This window comes from Montipora foliosa, unplaced genomic scaffold (assembly GCF_036669935.1).
Source record: "Montipora foliosa isolate CH-2021 unplaced genomic scaffold, ASM3666993v2 scaffold_446, whole genome shotgun sequence".
In the NCBI taxonomy this organism is placed as follows: domain Eukaryota; kingdom Metazoa; phylum Cnidaria; class Anthozoa; order Scleractinia; family Acroporidae; genus Montipora; species Montipora foliosa.
In genome coordinates this window covers 237,501-255,000 of record NW_027179752.1, presented here as the reverse complement: position 1 = coordinate 255,000, position 17,500 = coordinate 237,501, and the positions used below count along the sequence as shown (strand labels likewise).

Genomic DNA, 17,500 nt, shown 5'->3' with positions numbered 1-17,500 from the left:
CACAACTTTCACGTTTCATCCGACATGTGGCCACACCATGACAATCCTCTCTCATGAATCTTCTTCGATACCTCTGTGACTTTCACTGTTCTTTCTGATTATTTCATTCCGGTTCTTCTCTTGCACATTCTTGATTGATCGTGTTTCTGAAATTTACAACATTGCCGGCCTGTTCACAGTCCTATAGCTTTTGCCCTTTACTTTCACCACAGAGTGTTTCAGACATTAATTCTCCTCCACTTTCTCCATCTCTCTTGTATTCTGTTTAATATCTCCGCAACCAGTTCACTATCAGAAGACCCGAGATATTTCAGTAAAACTGGCCACCCTCTTCAGTTCCACTTTCTGTATCCTCACCACTCCTGCATCCACGGCAAAAGGAAGTAGATATATAAACAATAGCCTTCATTTGGCGCGAAAATATGCTCGGATATTTGTCCGCGGACATTATCTGTTCCGAGAAGCGAACAGTTTTCCGAGAGCGAAGCTCGAGGAAACCTGTGAGCTTCGAGGAAGAGATAATGTCCAAGGACAAATATCCGAGCATATTTTTAATGCCAAATTGAGGCTATTGTGTTTATTATCCTTCAAATATTTTTCGCAATAAGCGGGATCTACCAGTCCGTCATATGTCAACATGTCAAAGTTTGTCAATTGGCTTCCAAAACCGCGTCATTCAATATTCATTTCCAGAATTTCGAACAGACTTCGCTTCAGTTAAGAGAATATGCTTGGAGAAAAAGTACAACATTTCAGTGAAAGGAAAACATACTTTTTTAATTGTGCGGATACAAGTGGCGGATACGATTTACAAACAGCTTACCGTCCAAAACGTTAACAGCGTATGAAGTGGATTTTTTGGTGTTTTCTCTATCGACCAGCAGGTTTATCTCTTCTTCTGTTACAAAAGCAAACCGTTCTGCCATCCTAACATTAAGTTTAATGTGAGACTTGAGTCCTTGAAGTCAGCATTTTTAGCTGGTGCGAATTTTTTTTCGCGCACTGCTTGTGCAGGAATTTTTTATTCAGGTGAAACCCCCTGCACGAATTTTTTTTTTAGACAAATATGGCTTTTTTTAACAGTGAAATCTTGATTCATTATCTATGTTTTTGTGAGACTATAGAGTTACGCAAGCAACACATCAAAAACCTCTCAGACACACAATTGACTACAGAGCAGATCAATTTACTCTCTCGAGGTTTGAAATTCATTCTAACACCTGTCATGAAAGAAAACCAGATAAGGCGCCAGCTAATTTCAGACTTCAACCAATTTGCCAGAAGGATGCGCCTTCAATATATCTATCATGACCAAAATACTGAGCAACATCCATTTCACGTGAAATCCAGTTGGATTCCACCGATGCAACGGTCAGTTGCTCTTGAGACTTACTTAGAAGAAGTCAAAATAAAGCTTGCGGAACTCCACTAGTTAAACCTAAAAATAATCTGCCACCCGACGAGGAACGAGCTCTCAAGGAGCTTATTAACAACAAAGAAATTATTCTCAAAAAAGAAGATAAAGGCACAACAACCGTCGTTATGAACAGAGAAAACAAAATTACTGAGGGACAGATACAACTGGATGACAGAAATAACTATCAGCCACTAGACAAACCAATGGTTAGAGATACATTCCCGCGAGTTAAACACCTCATTAACTCCATTGAATAGCATTTAATACAAAACCAGCCGCTACTAAGAGAGATATACAAGGAACCTCCCTTGATCTCTTATAGAAAAGGGAAATCGCTCAAAGACATGCTTGTTTTAAGCAAAACTATAAAGGCTTTTATCAACACAATGGGGACACAGCTTTAGTCGTGCAGGTCTGTCAACCCCATTTTAAAATGCTATTGTAGTGTGAATTAATTTATGTCACCTTTAATTTGTCGTTTCATTCAGTGTGAGGAAAACACCTCAGTACACTAGATGACTTTATTTATTAATAATAATATAGCAAGGCCTGGGGTAAGGCCCCAAGAATATTTTGAATAAGAATTATTTTTAATAGACACTGGCAAATAAAAGTCACAATTTTTGGGTTTCCCTTACGTGATCAACAGCCATCTTTCTCAACAAAAACGAAAGAAGACGTTAGCATAATAATAGCTTTCAATTCCCGGAGGATTGGATCGGGGCACCAAAATGGCCGCCATTTCATTGTTTGGGGACACCAATATGGGGGCCGTGACGTCATGTGAAATCCAAGAATTGGACCTTCCTTCTGCATGAATTTTTTTTCTTTACCTTCTTCATTGCGTGAATTTTTTTTCTTGGCATTTTCCCTTGCATGATTTTTTTTTTCGTTTTTTCCCCACCCCCCCCCCCCCCCATTACTTTTCTAATGGTCCGTCCCTTAGAGATGCTCACATCTTTGAACGAGGTGTGATGAACTATCACAAGAGACTTTTCTTCAATTTTGGGCAGCGATCGCGACACTGTAAACTAAAGGAAACCGCTTCCTCGCGCTTACATACCGTTATTATAAAAAGTTAAATAACGAAAGCTTGTAGCGCGAGCAATTACGATCGTCGTAGCTCTGATGAGGTGGAGCCGGAAGCCGCCGAAAATTTAAGAGCTCACAGACAGGCAAAGAAACAGAGCGGATTAAGAGTACGTTTGAGAAAATCTGCTGTTAGATCGTTAACTTAATCTGACCCATAAGCTTTAATTAGCTGATCTTTCACGACATTTGACTATTTTATTCATTTCCATAACCTACACCGTTTTTTTCAATTTAATATCTTGTCATGACCTTACAATTGAACCAGGACATCTTGCGTTCGCGTTTATTTTCTTTGTCTTGGCTGCCTGATATTCCGTTCAACGCCAAAAGCGGCGTCCCATGGAATGCCACGAAACACTTCTTTTCACGCGCGTTTACTGAAGACCTACATTTTGAATAAACACAAAAGTAATTTGCTATCTTTTTGTCTACCAATAGCAACTGCTATAATGTAAACTGATGCTAAGAAAATTGATCAAAATGTGAAATGTGAAAATACATGACACAGACAGATCAAAGATACCTGCTTCCTAGTGGCTGGCGATCACGAAGGATAGCGCGCATTGAAAACCGTCGACATGGCAAAAAATTTTACTATTTGTCTGGTCAAATCATCCCTGTTTTGCTTTTTAATGTCCCTCATGATTTGTAAAGGTAGGTCATTCCACATATTCGTTGTAGAAGATACTATCGATAACTTGAAGGTCAGCCCCTTTCCAAGTTCTATCTTGAGAATTCAGTGTCAATATAATTGTCATCAGGATGCCGCGGTTTAGAAAGAGAGAATAATGTAAACTTACAACAAGAAAAACTCTTTGATGTGATTCAAGGTTGGATATCTATTAAAGGTGATTGAACAATTGGCGAAAACAATAAAAAAAGAAAAAATACATAACACTGCAACAATAACAGATGATTCTTAGAAGCTCTAAAACGTTAACTTTGCTCAATTTTAATTTTTTTGAATAGAAAAAGTTTGCTCAAACACAAGATGTTGAATTGAAAATACGAACTGGGTACAGATGCAACAATTTCAAATGCAAAGTTGATCGTGACAGATTGAGGTCAATTGCAACGTTAAACACTATGTAATGACAGGAAGTTGGATGAAAATGTTTGTTTAGGTAGGACTAAGCTTCTACTACATTTAATGACCTTGAAAAAGGGGTGGCGTTTTCGCGGTAATTCAAAACTGCAAAATTCGGTGGAACGCTGCAAAGAAACATTAAAAAAAACTCGGACAATGAGACGGAATCAGGTTCTTGAAGTTAATTCTTAAAGTGAGTTGCCGTGACTGTTCGTTCACATACGTCGGGGAGAGTAAGCGCTTGCGGACCTCACGCAGAGCCGAGCATGATCCAGGCAGCCTGAGCGACAGCGAATCAGAAATCAAACAGCATGCTGAATCCACGGATCACAACATCCATCTTAGAGATGCCCACATCTTTGAACGAGGTGTGATAAACTATCACAAGAGACTTTTCTTCAATTTTGGGGAGCGACACTGTAAACGAGAGGAAACCGCTTCCTCGCGCTTAGATACCGTTATTATAAAAAGTTAAATAACGAAAGCTTGTAGCGCTAGCAATTACGATCGTCGTAGCTCTGATGAGGAAGAGAGAAGCCGCCGTAAATTTAAGAGCTATCAAAGAAACAGAGCGGATTAAGAGTATGTTCGAGAAAATTTGCTGTTAGATCGTTAACTTAATCCGGCCCATAACCTTTAATTAGCTGATCTTTCACGACATTAGTGCTGAATCGTTTATATTAATTAGACTATTTTATTCATTTCCATAACCTACACCGTTTTTTTCAATTAATATCTTGTCAGACCTTACAATTGAACAAAGACATCTTGCGTTCGCGTTTATTTTCTTTGTCTTGGCTGCCTGATATTCCGTTCAACGCCAAAAGCGGCGTCCCATGGAATGCCACGAAACACTTCTTTTCACGCGCGTTTACTGAAGACCTACATTTTGAATAAACACAAAAGTAATTTGCCACATTTTTGTCTACCAATAGCAACTGCTATAATGTAAACTGATGCTAAGAAAATTGATCAAAATGTGAAATGTGAAAATACATGACACAGACAGATCAAAGATACCTGCGTCCTGGTGGCTGGCGATCACGAAGGATAGCACGCATTGAAAACCGTCGACATGGCAAAAAACTTTACTACTTGTCTGGTCAAATCATCCCTGTTTTTCTTTTTAATGTCTCTCATGATTCGTAAAGGTAGGTCATTCCACATATTCGTTGACTATCGACAACTTGAAGTTCAGCCCGTTTAATTTCCAAGTTCTATCTTGAGAATTCAGCGTCAATATAATTGTCAAGCAGGATGCGGTTTACAAAGAGAGAATAATACAAACTAACAACAAGAAAAACTCTTTGATGTGATTCAAGGTTCGATATCTGAGGTGATTGAACAATTGGCGAAAACACTAAACAACACGGGAAAAAATACATAACACTGCAACAATAACAGATGATTCTTAGAAGCTGTAAAACGTTAACTTTGCCCAATTTTGATGTTTTGAATAAAAAAAGTTTGCTCAAACACAAGATGTTGAATTGAAAATACGAGCCGAGTACAGATGCAACAATTTCAAATGCAAAGTTGATCGTGACAGATTGAGGTCAATTGCAACGTTGAACACTATGTAATGACATGAAGTTGGATGAAAATGTTTGTTTAGGTAGGACTAAGCTTCTACTACATTTAATGACCTTGAAAAAGGGGTGGCGTTTTCGAGGTAATTCAAAAGTGCAAAATTCGGTGGAAAGCTGCAAAGAAACATTAAAAAAAAAAGAAAAAAAACTCGGACACTGAGACGGAATCAGGTTCTTGAACTAATTGCAGTGAAACTTTATTCTGTATGCCAATTTATTTGGCCCAAATTGAACTCAGTTGTCAAGTATTTCTTACGACCGCATAGTTATTAGCTATTAGCGGATGTCAACTGGAATGCCAGTCACCAAACATTAAGCACTTAATGACTGGCCCCAAGCCAGTTTGAAGCCATGTTTTCCTGATTTTTTAAAAAATGTTTTGTTAACGGTCGCACGGCTTCGCACTCGAATGGTCTGCATTATTATTGTGACGAAAGTCAATAGATATGAAGGTCATTTATATTCAGGGGCACCCAACGACCAATTTGTTGTAAAATTTATTATTATACCCCCGTTAATGAAAATAAATGTTATTAAGGCATTTTCAGGTGTTTTTCAGTGTTGCTGGGAAAACATTATCTGTTCCTTTTTCCCAGCAAGACACACAAGAAATTTCCAGCCAGCTAGATAAAATTGGTTGGTTTCCCAGCCAGCTGATCAAATTTATTTCCCAGCCAGGAATTCCACACGCTTTCAAATCCCTCGATCCAAAAAGAACCGAACAAAAGCGACAAAACCGGGACAAAACAGGTTTTTTCCGCAAGCGCAATCACTCTGACCAGCCGTCGTATGTTTGGGAGAGGAAAGGGGTAAGGGGTTCTTTTTTTTTTTTTTTTTTTTTTTTTTAGTCGTCCTCAGTCTTCAGAGTTTCTACAGCCAGCTCGGATTGAAATGCTAGAAAAAGTCAGTAATTCCCAGGCAAAACCTCTATCAATAACAAAATTTCCCAGCCACCTCATCGAAACACCTGTATTTTTGCCAGCCAGCAAGATTCCTCTGGGGAACAGATAATGTGAGGAACAGATTCGTTGGGTGCCCCTGTATATTTGAACTGTAGTCATATCTATATCAGCTACAGGCTCAACGTGAAATCACATAATGACCAGCTCCCAGATGGCTTGATAGCTTAAGGTAATTCCCTTGAAATTGTTCTACTATGAAACTTTTTTGGAAACTTGGCCTAATTAATATTCATGATATGAACATTAAAAAATTTCGATAAAAAAATGGGTCACCGTGCTTGTTTACGCGTCAGCAGGCTCTTAAAATGAGGTATTTTTACTGTTTTCGCGTTTAAAATTCGAATCACCTTCATACAGAATTAAGTCTTGGTTACTTTTAAGACACAAAATTTTATTTTGAAAAAAAAGCTATTTTGACTCGCCCCATCAGCACAACTCGTAAAAATACTCAACGATACTATACACACCAAAACATCTAATAAGATATATTTATTGTCCATATAATAAAAAGTAAGTTACACGGTAACGGTGAATTTCATGTTCTCGTTGTAAGAACAATTTCTCACTCGTCCGCGTTCGCCAACGTACAATATTATGAGCAAAACCATGTCTCTGCTCGTGTGTTTTGAAGTTTTGTACATTTTGGCAAAATTGCAAAGCGAAAAGACGAAATGACGAGGTACCTTTAAAATGTAACGCGAGCCAATTTTTGTTACATCCCGGATGTAACACCGTTCCTCTGAATAGTTCGGCTGTAGCATTTAAAATATCAGGAAGAATAACGGATGTTTTAAACAAGCAATCTAAGTATTTTGAATTACGCTCTCGTTGACGGCAGCGTGGTAGATCTTAGTCTCCCGATTAGCTTCACTTTGCAAGCCGTTATTAGAAGCGTTCATCGACGAGGGAAATTTTAATGTTTGAATACAGGTCCGAAAAAGAGGTTTGACTGATCAAGAGAAAAACCAGCTCAAGCACACCCATATTACTATTTATTTTCTTTGTCGTCCACTTCAATACAAAGCCATTTGATCGGAGAATTAGTTTACAGCCTACGAGTGTTTACGGTTACCCGCTTTGCTAGTCCATGTTACAACAGCGTGTTCCAAAAAATTCTCTTTAAATTTTGGCATTTGCAGTTTTTCTTTTACTCCGCCTTTTGAAAAATTGTCTTTAACTTCGACCGTTTTCAGTTTGAAGACATCTTATGTCTCCCTTTATTTCTAATTCTGTCGCAACAGATGCGTCATCCGCGGGAGGCCCACAATGTGAAATCATCTGCAAGTTGAGTGGCAGTGCAAAGGACGAGGAGACAGTCGACCCGGACTCCAAAGTCCCTTTTAACTGTTCAATTAGAAACGGAGGAGCAACAACTCAAAACACGACATGGAAGCAACTATACCGAACAGTAACTGCACCCGCGGATGGCCAACCTTGCATGGTATTGAAAACAGGAAATTCAGAAAGACAAATATACTTAGCTAGTAAGTGATATCTTTTTTGTTGCCGCCATTGAACTGAGCTCACCAATCAATTAGGATAACTAAACCTGTCTGTCTCTCTTATCTTTTAGGAGCATTGACAGTTGCAAAGCCAGGTTCCCCTAGAATAATCTATGAAAACATAGGGGAAAATGTGTCATGTGAATTCGAAGGAAGGCCTCGACCATTTATAACTTGGTCCATAGGTGGCAAATCAATCAAGAGTGAGTTCGAGGAATTGAGTCACACAGAGCTCGAGACGTCACAAGATGACGGTATTTTTAAAGTTACTAGTACTCTGTATATACCGGGCCGTAAAAAATTCCACAGACTCAGTTTCACCTGCTCAGGAACAAACAACTTAACCAGCGGATGGTCAAGTAGCGCTCGTCAAACCATCGCTATCAGGTTCAAGTGTAAGTGCTTCTCCTATCAATATATTTTGATCATACTTACGTTTACCATATATATTAATAATTATACTTGTTGCATAATTACCTGTTTTCCAGTAATATACATGTTTTAATTATACATTTCTAAATTCTGTAATTATATTACAAGGTAAAATGTAAATTTCTCCAAATTTTGATTGCAATTTCTTTTGTCATTTATTTTATCTGGATAAACTGTCGAAATACTGTTTAACAAAAAAAAAAATTTTTCACGGAATAATTTTTTTTTCTCAGGGAATAAACTCATGGGATAATCATGTATCACTTATTAAGTTTCGGGAGTGGAAGCGGAATAATTGAGCCCCGCATGGCCCGCAGGGTTTTGGCCCAGAGCTAAAAACCCAACCTCGTTCCCAGGACCTTTTCCCTGGCTTGGGGGTGGGGCGGGAAAAGCCCTGGGATCGGCCAGTGAATCCTTTATATTGATTGGTTGATCGTTTTTAAATAATTCATGCTAAACTTGGCGAAATAAAGCTTATTTATGCATTATGCCGAAATCAGCGGTTATCCTTCGAGCTTTTAAGACTTTCAGCTGATCTTCAATGATAAATTTAATGGACATACCACAATAACTATGTTCTTGGTGGTCTTCACAGGAATGAAATGAGGTAGAAGGTGAAAGAGCATTGACTTGCCAAATCCAGTAGGTAGGACTCCAATGACATCCTGACCTTCCAGCATATATTCGAAACACTTCATTTGAAGAGGTTTTAAATTTAAAGAAGGAAAATTACCGTTATTTAAAGAAAATTCGATTCGACGAAGCACTGACAAAAAGTTTGGTTTACTCGAAGAGGCCGCCATCTTGAAAGTTCCGTTTAAGGTATGATAATTTAGTACACCCAAGAAATTTGGGTGTTCTAAGATCACGTGACCAGCCGATCCCAGGGCCTTTTCCCGCCCCACCCCCAAGCCAGGGAAAAGGTCCTGGGAACGCGGTTGCTAAAAACCCGAGGAGGAAACCACCGCAGCCCCCTCGTAAAAAGGCAAATATGTAAATTAACATGTAAATTGGTAGATATTGTACAGGGAAAAGCAATTTCGATTTGCTCAATGGAGCACGCAAGGTGGTGTCGGTATTGTTTACGGAGTTCGCGAGTTGTTCTGGGTAACTTGAATCACGAGGCAGAAAGGTTTAGCATGGCGATTGAAAGTGAGTAATTTTAGAATATTTACAGCGATTCCTTTTCCTTTGAAAATCAAAGATTGCATTGTCTGATAGAAAATCGTATTGCCTGGGTCACAAATCGATTTTTCAGGCACAAGTCATAGACAGGGGCAACGATTTTTCAGACACAAATTTAAATCAAAAACAGGGGTAACAGATTCGGCCACAAACTGCTAGACGCAAGTTACCTCAGAGAGCAAAAGCATAGTCTCAGTATCAACATTTTCAAAAAATCTTGGATCATTCTTACAACAGCTATTCACAGATAACATCGACAATTACAAGATAGAACGAATTTTGGAGGAGGTCTCATAATTTATGCAAGATCGGATTGAAACCAAACACATCGAGAATATCAAAACAACAGGTTTGGAATCTATCACCATTGAACTAAGAACTCGAAAGACCTCACCAAGATTTATTCTTGCCGGTCTATACAGACCACCAAAGTTGACTAAAGACACATGGACATCTCAACTGTTAAACCGTTCATGTTCATGTTCAAGTTCAACTTGTATGGCTGAGTCAATTCAACTCCTTGAGGACACAAACCATGCCGATCATTCAAGACAGATATCAGATAGCAAATATACTTAATACGCACTTTCTCACCATTGGCATATCATTAATGGAGGACTGCAAGGATCATACCAGTATCTCAAGGATAAAAGAAACTTTCACATCTGTCGAAGAATTTTAACTTTGAGCTTGTGAGCAAAGCAAAAATACAAGAATTATCAAAATGCATTAATATTCGAAAAGCTACTGGATGTGATCAAGTTCTTGCCAGTGCCCTGAAAGAAGGTTACTCTAGTCTCAGCCTTCCAGTTCGTTCTTTGATCAACAAAGACTTAGTACGGGAAAACATGGCGAAGTGTTACCATCCTTCAAATGTGAAGATCCAATGAATAAAGCAAGTTATCGACCTGTCACAATTTTTGAGAAAGTGCTTGAGAAAAGTGTGTAAACTCTTTGAGGTTATTTTCTCAGGGTCTCTGACTGCATATCGGAAGCAACATAGTTGTTTCTCTACTTTGCTAAGATTAAATGAGGATTAAAAAAGTGAATTGGACCATAACAATATCATTGGAACGGTCTTAATAGATCTCAGCAAAGCCTTTGATCGTCTTTCTCATAATATTTCACTTGAAAAGCTCTCGACTTATGGCATTGGCTCGAAAAGCTTAAATTGTTAGCAAGTTATTTAAAGAACAGAACGCAATGTGTGAAACTTGGAAACATTGGTTCAAGTCACGGCAATTTGATGTCGGGCGTACCTCAGGGATCCGTGTGGGTCCCTAACCTATTTAATATCTTTGTGAACGACCTGTTCTACCATGTAAAGAAAGCAAAATTATTAGCCTATGCCGTTGACAAGCAACTTTATTCTAGTCACAGAGATGCGCGAACTCTACCACGTACTCTAAATTCAGAACTAGCTATCGTGTCAAGCTGGATCAGTGACAGCGGTCTCATTCTCAACGCTAAGAAATGCGAGTCCCTATTATTTAGACGACCCGAAGCCCTACGTCACCAAAAGAATGAGGAAGATATTAGTTTCTCGGTAAATGGGACAGTTATAAAGCCAAACATCAGTTGCAAGCTACTTGGTGTTCACACAGATGAAAATCTGAACTGAAAATATAATTTTAGTATTATGTAAGAAACCAAGCAAACAAATAGCGATCATAAGCAGGTTTAAAAAGCTGTTGAGTATTAAAACAAAACTTTTGTTGTACAAAGGCTATATTCTACCTCATTTTACCTATTGCTCTATTGCATGGATGCATTGTGACAAAACAGTAGCTGGCAAACTCGAAAAGCTAAACGAGCGTGCTATGCGATGTATTTTTAATGACAACATTAGTACCTTTGACGAATTACTAGTAAAGGCAAATATGCCAAGCCTGCGAAATAGAAGGATTCATGACATGTGCATATTCATATACTAAGCTATCTATGCAACTACACCAACACCTATTAGTATCACCCAACTAGTGGACTAATGCAAATGCTGTATTTTGATTGGCTATGCTAGTAGAGGACTATTAGTCCTCTAGTAGCGAAAAGCGTGACGGTTTCTTTCGTTTTATTCCCAAAAAATAATTTTTTTAAACTTTCATTTGCTAACTTTATTATTTCCTTTTCTGTCCGACTAGTTGGGCGATACTAAAACAATTAGACCCTTCGCCCTCAAGGGCCACGGGTCAATAGCCCATTCAGCTTCGCCTCATGGGCTCACATAGTTCATATGGACGGTAGAAAACTAGCACTTTACATCACCCTGTAATAATTATGTCTGTCGAATATATTAATAAGCGCTTGTTCCTATTTCATGGTATATCAGGGAACCGTGGAAAGAACCACATGGGCAAAAAAGATGACGACGCAGTGTTGCCTACTAGTCATTGAATGTTCCTGTTCCTGTTCCTGTTCTACTATCATATTTTCAAAGCACTTTCAAAATTATGAAAATTGCTTTTCAGTTGATAGCGTATCAAGTAAACGTTGATGGAAATTAAAAATAAATGCTGTTATTTGTTGCCCATCGTTTCCTTGCATCTCTCACTTTCACGTAATTACATGTAAAATAATTTGAAGACATCACAATGTGCAGCACATATTAATTGGAAAACACCTAAACTGCTATCTGTATAATCTTAGGCGGGGGCAGATGTGGTGAAAACTAGTTGGGTCTGTTATGCATTGTGGGAGGCGCGGTGGCCTCATAGTTAGTGTGCTCGACACCGGATCGAGTGGTCTGGGTTCGGGGCCTGGCCGGGGACATTGTGTTGTGTTCTTGGGCAAGACACTTTACTCTCACGGTGCCTCTCTCCAAACGTAAACTTGTATTTCTTTTAAATGGGTACCGGCGTAATGCTGGGGGTAACCCTGCGATGGACTAGCATCCCATCCAGGGGGGATAAATACTCCTAGTCGCTTCATGCTACAGAAACCGGAGATAAGCGCCGGCCTGATGAGCCTTCTGGCTCGTAAGCAGAGACTTTACCTTTTTTCTGTTATGCATTATCCCTTTCATGTTTTTTTCTGAGTTATTCATTATTCATTAAAAATTTTGTTCGATATTCGTTTATCCGTATTCGTTAATATTCTTTAACGGAAAACGTAATTTTTTTATTTCCAATGTTCCAAGGGTAAATATTCTTTATTCATTTCCTTTTTTTAAGCCGTTATTCATTATTCCGCTTCTACCCCCGGTAAAGTTGCGTTAACAATTAACAATTGCTTGATCTCCTGAGCTGTTCGCATAAGAAATCAGATATAGGTGATTTTATTACCTTGTCGCATACGAAATCAGATATAGGTGATTTTATTACCTTGTCATTCTTCGGCCACGCAGCTAACATAACGTTGTCTTTGTTTAAAATGATATGCGCTATGACTGCCTTTGATTACGTGCGTTGTTGACATCAGACATGACAGCGAACTTAGCCAAAGGCGTATGGATTGTTCAAAAAAACCAAAACAACAACAATAAAAACAAACCAGAAAGAATGGATGGAAACTCTATTCTTTGAGTTGAAAGGGAAAGGTAAGCATTGTTGCAATAACATCCAAGGAGTTTCGATCTTATCCTGTAACTTCACTGTCTATACGAAGCTTTAACCCGAAAGTTGCCCAAACAAGATGGTACTACCGATTTCAAAACCAATCTCGTTCCCAGAGGTTTCGTTCCCCTTGACCAGCAGGTCGGGTTACGAGAGACTCTGGGATAATCCGTTTTCGAATAACAAGATTCTTGTTATGAACACCATTGCGCAGGCGTAGGCCTAACGCCAAAATGGCGGAGAGAGTGGAGGATTTGTTTCACGATGGCATGCAATTTTCTTTAGCAAAATTAGGATATCTCAACCTAGAACTGAAAAAGGAACAATATGACGCGTTGGAGCGATATGCCTGGACAAAAATCTGTGCTGAATATGTTACCAACGGGCTGTGTTGTCAAGTGTTGCCTGGGATCTTCGATTAGAATTTGTGTAACGTGGAAATGTAAAGCAGATTGTGTCGCTGCTGAATGCACTGATCCGGGATTAGTTTCAAATGTTAAAAGACTGTCTTTGTTTTGTAATCGTGGAAGATGAAAGAGAGCGAAGCACCAGACTCTAACACGAGATTCTTTCCAAAAGAATAAATCATTCTTTTAAACATGTCTTCGTTGAAGGATCTTTCACGTTAGATTCTTCGTCACCAAAGAAGGTTTAGGATTCTTTTCAAAAGAAGATGAGTTCTTTGGGTAAGAGTTTCCTTGCTGTTCTAAAGAAGTAGAGGTCTTGAGGGAAGTATCATTTTGCTGCTTTTCATTGTTTTGTATAAACAGAAAATGACTGTTCTCCACCAAATAATGAGAATTCTTGAATAGAGATGTATACTTCTAGTTGGATAAACATGTTGATTTTTTCAAAATTATTCTTCCATGAACATATAATGTACTTTCCAAATTTAGGAAATATATATACATTGTACACACATACACAAGGCACTACATACAAGCCATAATCACAAAAACAACTCTGTTAAATTTCACTAAGATAATTAATGTTGCAGAACAAATACAAATTTCTGAAACTTAAATGCCTAAAAACACGAATGATTTCGAAAAATCTATGCGGCATGAAAAAATCAGCCAAACTATTTAGCGAATGAGATAAATCCCGAGAAATGAAAACAGCTTGTAAGTACAAACTAACATGCAAAAGAAATTCTCTTTAGGGGATGGTGTAGATCTTAAAGTGAGAATAAACATGTTGATTTTTTCAAAATTATTCTTCCATGAACATATAATGTACTTTCCAAATTTAGGAAATATATATACATTGTACACACATACACAAGGCACTACATACAAGCCATAATCACAAAAACAACTCTGTTAAATTTCACTAAGATAATTAATGTTGCAGAACAAATACAAATTTCTGAAACTTAAATGCCTAAAAACACGAATGATTTCGAAAAATCTATGCGGCATGAAAAAATCAGCCAAACTATTTAGCGAATGAGATAAATCCCGAGAAATAAAAACAGCTTGTAAGTACAAACTAACATGCAAAAGAAATTCTCTTTAGGGGATGGTGTAGATCTTAAAGTGAGAATAAATGAAAAGTGTTACACAAAAACAATTTTTGTAATTAAAATATCACTGTCCATTTTCCTTACATCACTTCTATCCCAACAAAAAAAAAAAAAAAGCTGATCTGGAACTAATTCAAAGCACACACCCAAAAAAACAGCATTAAACAGGGCTGTCATTAAATTTTCACCTGCAATATATCAAAAACTGATTCTAGTTTTCATTTCCTTCACAATGTGAGCTCAGGGTTAACAGCTGGTACAGGTGAATGTCCTTTATGGCAGCCCTGTGAAAACTTTCCAGTGTGACAATTTACTTGGCCACATTAGTAATAGTACAAATGACTACATAACATAACATGGTTTGACATGGTATGAGTTAATTGCCTGACCCTTGCCTGACATGGTCATGTTCCGTTCTATTTCTCACCTGTTGTGCGACAAATCAAGAAATGGACTCAGGTGTGTTTACGTGTCAGGGTTTTCATTAAGTTTTAAAGTAGAAGGGACCTTGTGACAGAGTGAGAGGGCACCCCTATATATAGTCTGGCTTTTGATTTTGAGACCTCCCCTGCATGTAGGTTAGTTCAAGCTCCTGTGGTGGTGCAACTGTTAATACATGTAATAAGAGGCTGTTAACTTTAAGCTAAAAGAGTAGAGACACCTTTTCTATACAAGGCATTTTTTTTTGATGAATGCTAAATACATACTCTCAAGAAACTCAGTGCAGACATGTTGGCTTTCTTAGATACTCTAGGTTAACCATGTAATGTACCCCAAACATAGCAGAAAGACTCTGTTTGTATGAACTTACTTCCAGAAGAACCTCATTGTCAACAATAATGAAAAGCTGTTGTTCATAATCATTGGTCTCTGGGCACAGCATGTGAACATCCCCACTTAAAACTGTTTAATTCACATAATCGTTTAACCCTTTCACTCCCAAGAGTGCCACTTATAGATTTTACTTGTCAATGGGGAACCCCACGGGGTGAAAGGGTTAAGTAACGTTGTCAAATTCCTTTGGGAGAGCAGAGAGATGAACACCGAAAGGTCAATGAAAATATGTATCAAGCAAAATAAAAACTGCAAAAGCCAAAAGTTCTTCATGAGGTTAAGACTAGTCATCCTTAAATTAATGCACTTTATATTCCATTTTTACAGATAAGCGGAGGTCAGTACTTATTTTGAACCATCAAACTTGACAGATTGGATGTAACAATATTATATATACATTGTATATTATCCAGAGAATGTTCGTTTCCCATCTTACCCCCCAAATAATGTCATCCTTTCCTCACTGCCAAAGGCTTTCCGTAGGGTGGCCAGCACCACACAAGTTTTGAAATGGTACTTTTCTCTTCAACTGTCTGACTAGCAATGCAAAAAAGCCTAAGACTGTTGATTTTAACACTCCAAACAGGAACGGATACTTGTCTACAAACCTTGAACCTAAACATTTCTTTTGTTGGCATAAAAAATAAATTACATCAGAAATTGTTGACAACTGTACATACCAACATGAAGAAGTCAGTCTGACTTCAAAATAGACAGTACAATTTACTGACAACTTAACCGTCAACTGACAAAATTTAAATTGAGGGGATGTGTGGAATACGTTCCCAAGTGACCAGAAATACTGCACAGTGTGCAATCCTACCTTCTCCTTTTGTTTCACAAAATAGTTAAAATTTATCGGAAATATAGCCTGCTGTAAAGTTGCTCCTAAACACACTGTAAAAGCATAAAGTCTGTGTCTAGATAATGAAACTAAATGAGCCAGGTAGTTCACTGATGGCAGCACTTAGCTCTGTTTTCTGTAGAGTAACAAGGGGTATCACTGATCCCCTTTAACCCATTGACCCCTGGGCATGAGGCCTGACAGATTTTACTCTGTCTAATGCCAGGGAGATTCGAGTCGTCAACTGGGGTAATCCTAGGGCATTTGAGGTGTCAATGGGTTAAGCAGTCAAAAACTTTGTCCCTTCCATTAAATGGGATGCTAACCAATCACAGAATTTGTTACAAAGTCTATCAAACATTTGTCAGTATTAAGTTGTATGCGGGTACATGTAGAGAGGCAACATGGATTAAAGTTAGAGAAAACTGAGAGATGATCAAGACCAACCACGTTCCCAGGGTCTCTTTTCTCTGCCTCCTTTGTCCTCAAAAACAAAGGAGGCAGAGAAGAGAGGTTGGATAAAGACCTGGCCTTAGTTGTTCAAAAAGTGGATAGTGCTACCCACCAGGCCCTAGTTGTTCAAATCATGGATAGTGCTATCAGCCAGATAAATCACTATCCAGTGCATACGTAATAGTGGAACCGACTGCACTTTCCAGTGTATAGTGATTTGTCCAGTAGATAGCGTTATCCACCTTTAGAACAACTGGGTCCAGATAAATCACTATCCAGCAGATAAACACTACCAAAACCAATTGAGTTATCCAATGGATAGTGATTTATCCAGTGGATAGCACTATCCACCCTTCAAACAACTGGGGCCAGAACTGATACAGTCAACCAACCTTTGAAGTCTCAAACACTTGATCACTGTGGCTTCAATAAGCAAATAATAATCGCCACTGTAATTAATACTGTGGGCTGAGCAATTACGGAAAAAAACACTCCTTATGTATTGGTATGTTAAGGTACTTGTACTTCAGAAGAAAGTACTTAATTACTCAAGAGAAAGGTGTCATTTTAATTTTTGTAACTGACTTTTAAGTGCTACAAATAATAGGCGCTAGAGGATGGTCAAGCTTTATATCACACCATTTTTTTTATTTCATCATAAACGTTCAGCTAAGTATTTGCATAACAAAGTCAACAACTGAAGTTTCCATTTTTTGTAAGAACCTAAAATGTAGGACAAGTGCCATTGGATGCGCGATGTACATCTCATTTCAATGATTTGATTCTCTATATCTGATCTAGCCTCTTCTTCCAATGGAGGTTGAGAACAGTGCAGTGTAATGAACCCAAATGAAACGCGAATTAAATTTTCAACCTACCGAAAGGATTGCTTTGCATGCCAGAGAGACGGACCTTCCTCGATATTTTCAAAGCGTTCAACAGCACTGTCACAAGCCAAACGAGTTCTCTTTGCATCAGTTTGAAGACTCGGTATGACTACATTTTAAAGACATAATTTCTCAATGAG

The 17,500-nt window shown here is 38.3% G+C and overlaps 2 protein-coding genes across 4 annotated transcripts in view; one reads left to right on the top strand and one right to left on the bottom strand.

Annotated features, from left to right (window-relative positions):
• The window catches only part of LOC137989206 (uncharacterized), a 130,452-nt gene that overhangs the window by 72,256 nt on the left and 40,696 nt on the right, over positions 1-17,500 (bottom strand). The window lies entirely within an intron of this gene.
• LOC137989198 (uncharacterized) overlaps positions 3,024-17,500 on the top strand; it is a 24,733-nt gene continuing 10,256 nt past the window's right edge. Inside the window, exons 1-4 of one of the 3 annotated variants that reach the window (XM_068835050.1) lie at positions 4,589-4,747; positions 7,389-7,631; positions 7,721-8,044; positions 11,596-11,667. In XM_068835050.1, coding sequence (XP_068691151.1) covers positions 4,672-4,747; positions 7,389-7,631; positions 7,721-8,044; positions 11,596-11,660 — 708 coding nt within the window. In that variant the 5' untranslated portion in view covers positions 4,589-4,671 and the 3' untranslated portion in view covers positions 11,661-11,667. Of the gene's footprint in view, positions 3,164-4,588; positions 4,748-7,388; positions 7,632-7,720; positions 8,045-11,595; positions 11,668-17,500 lie in introns of those variants that run through there. The other 2 variants (XM_068835049.1, XM_068835048.1) reach the window with 2 other exon arrangements.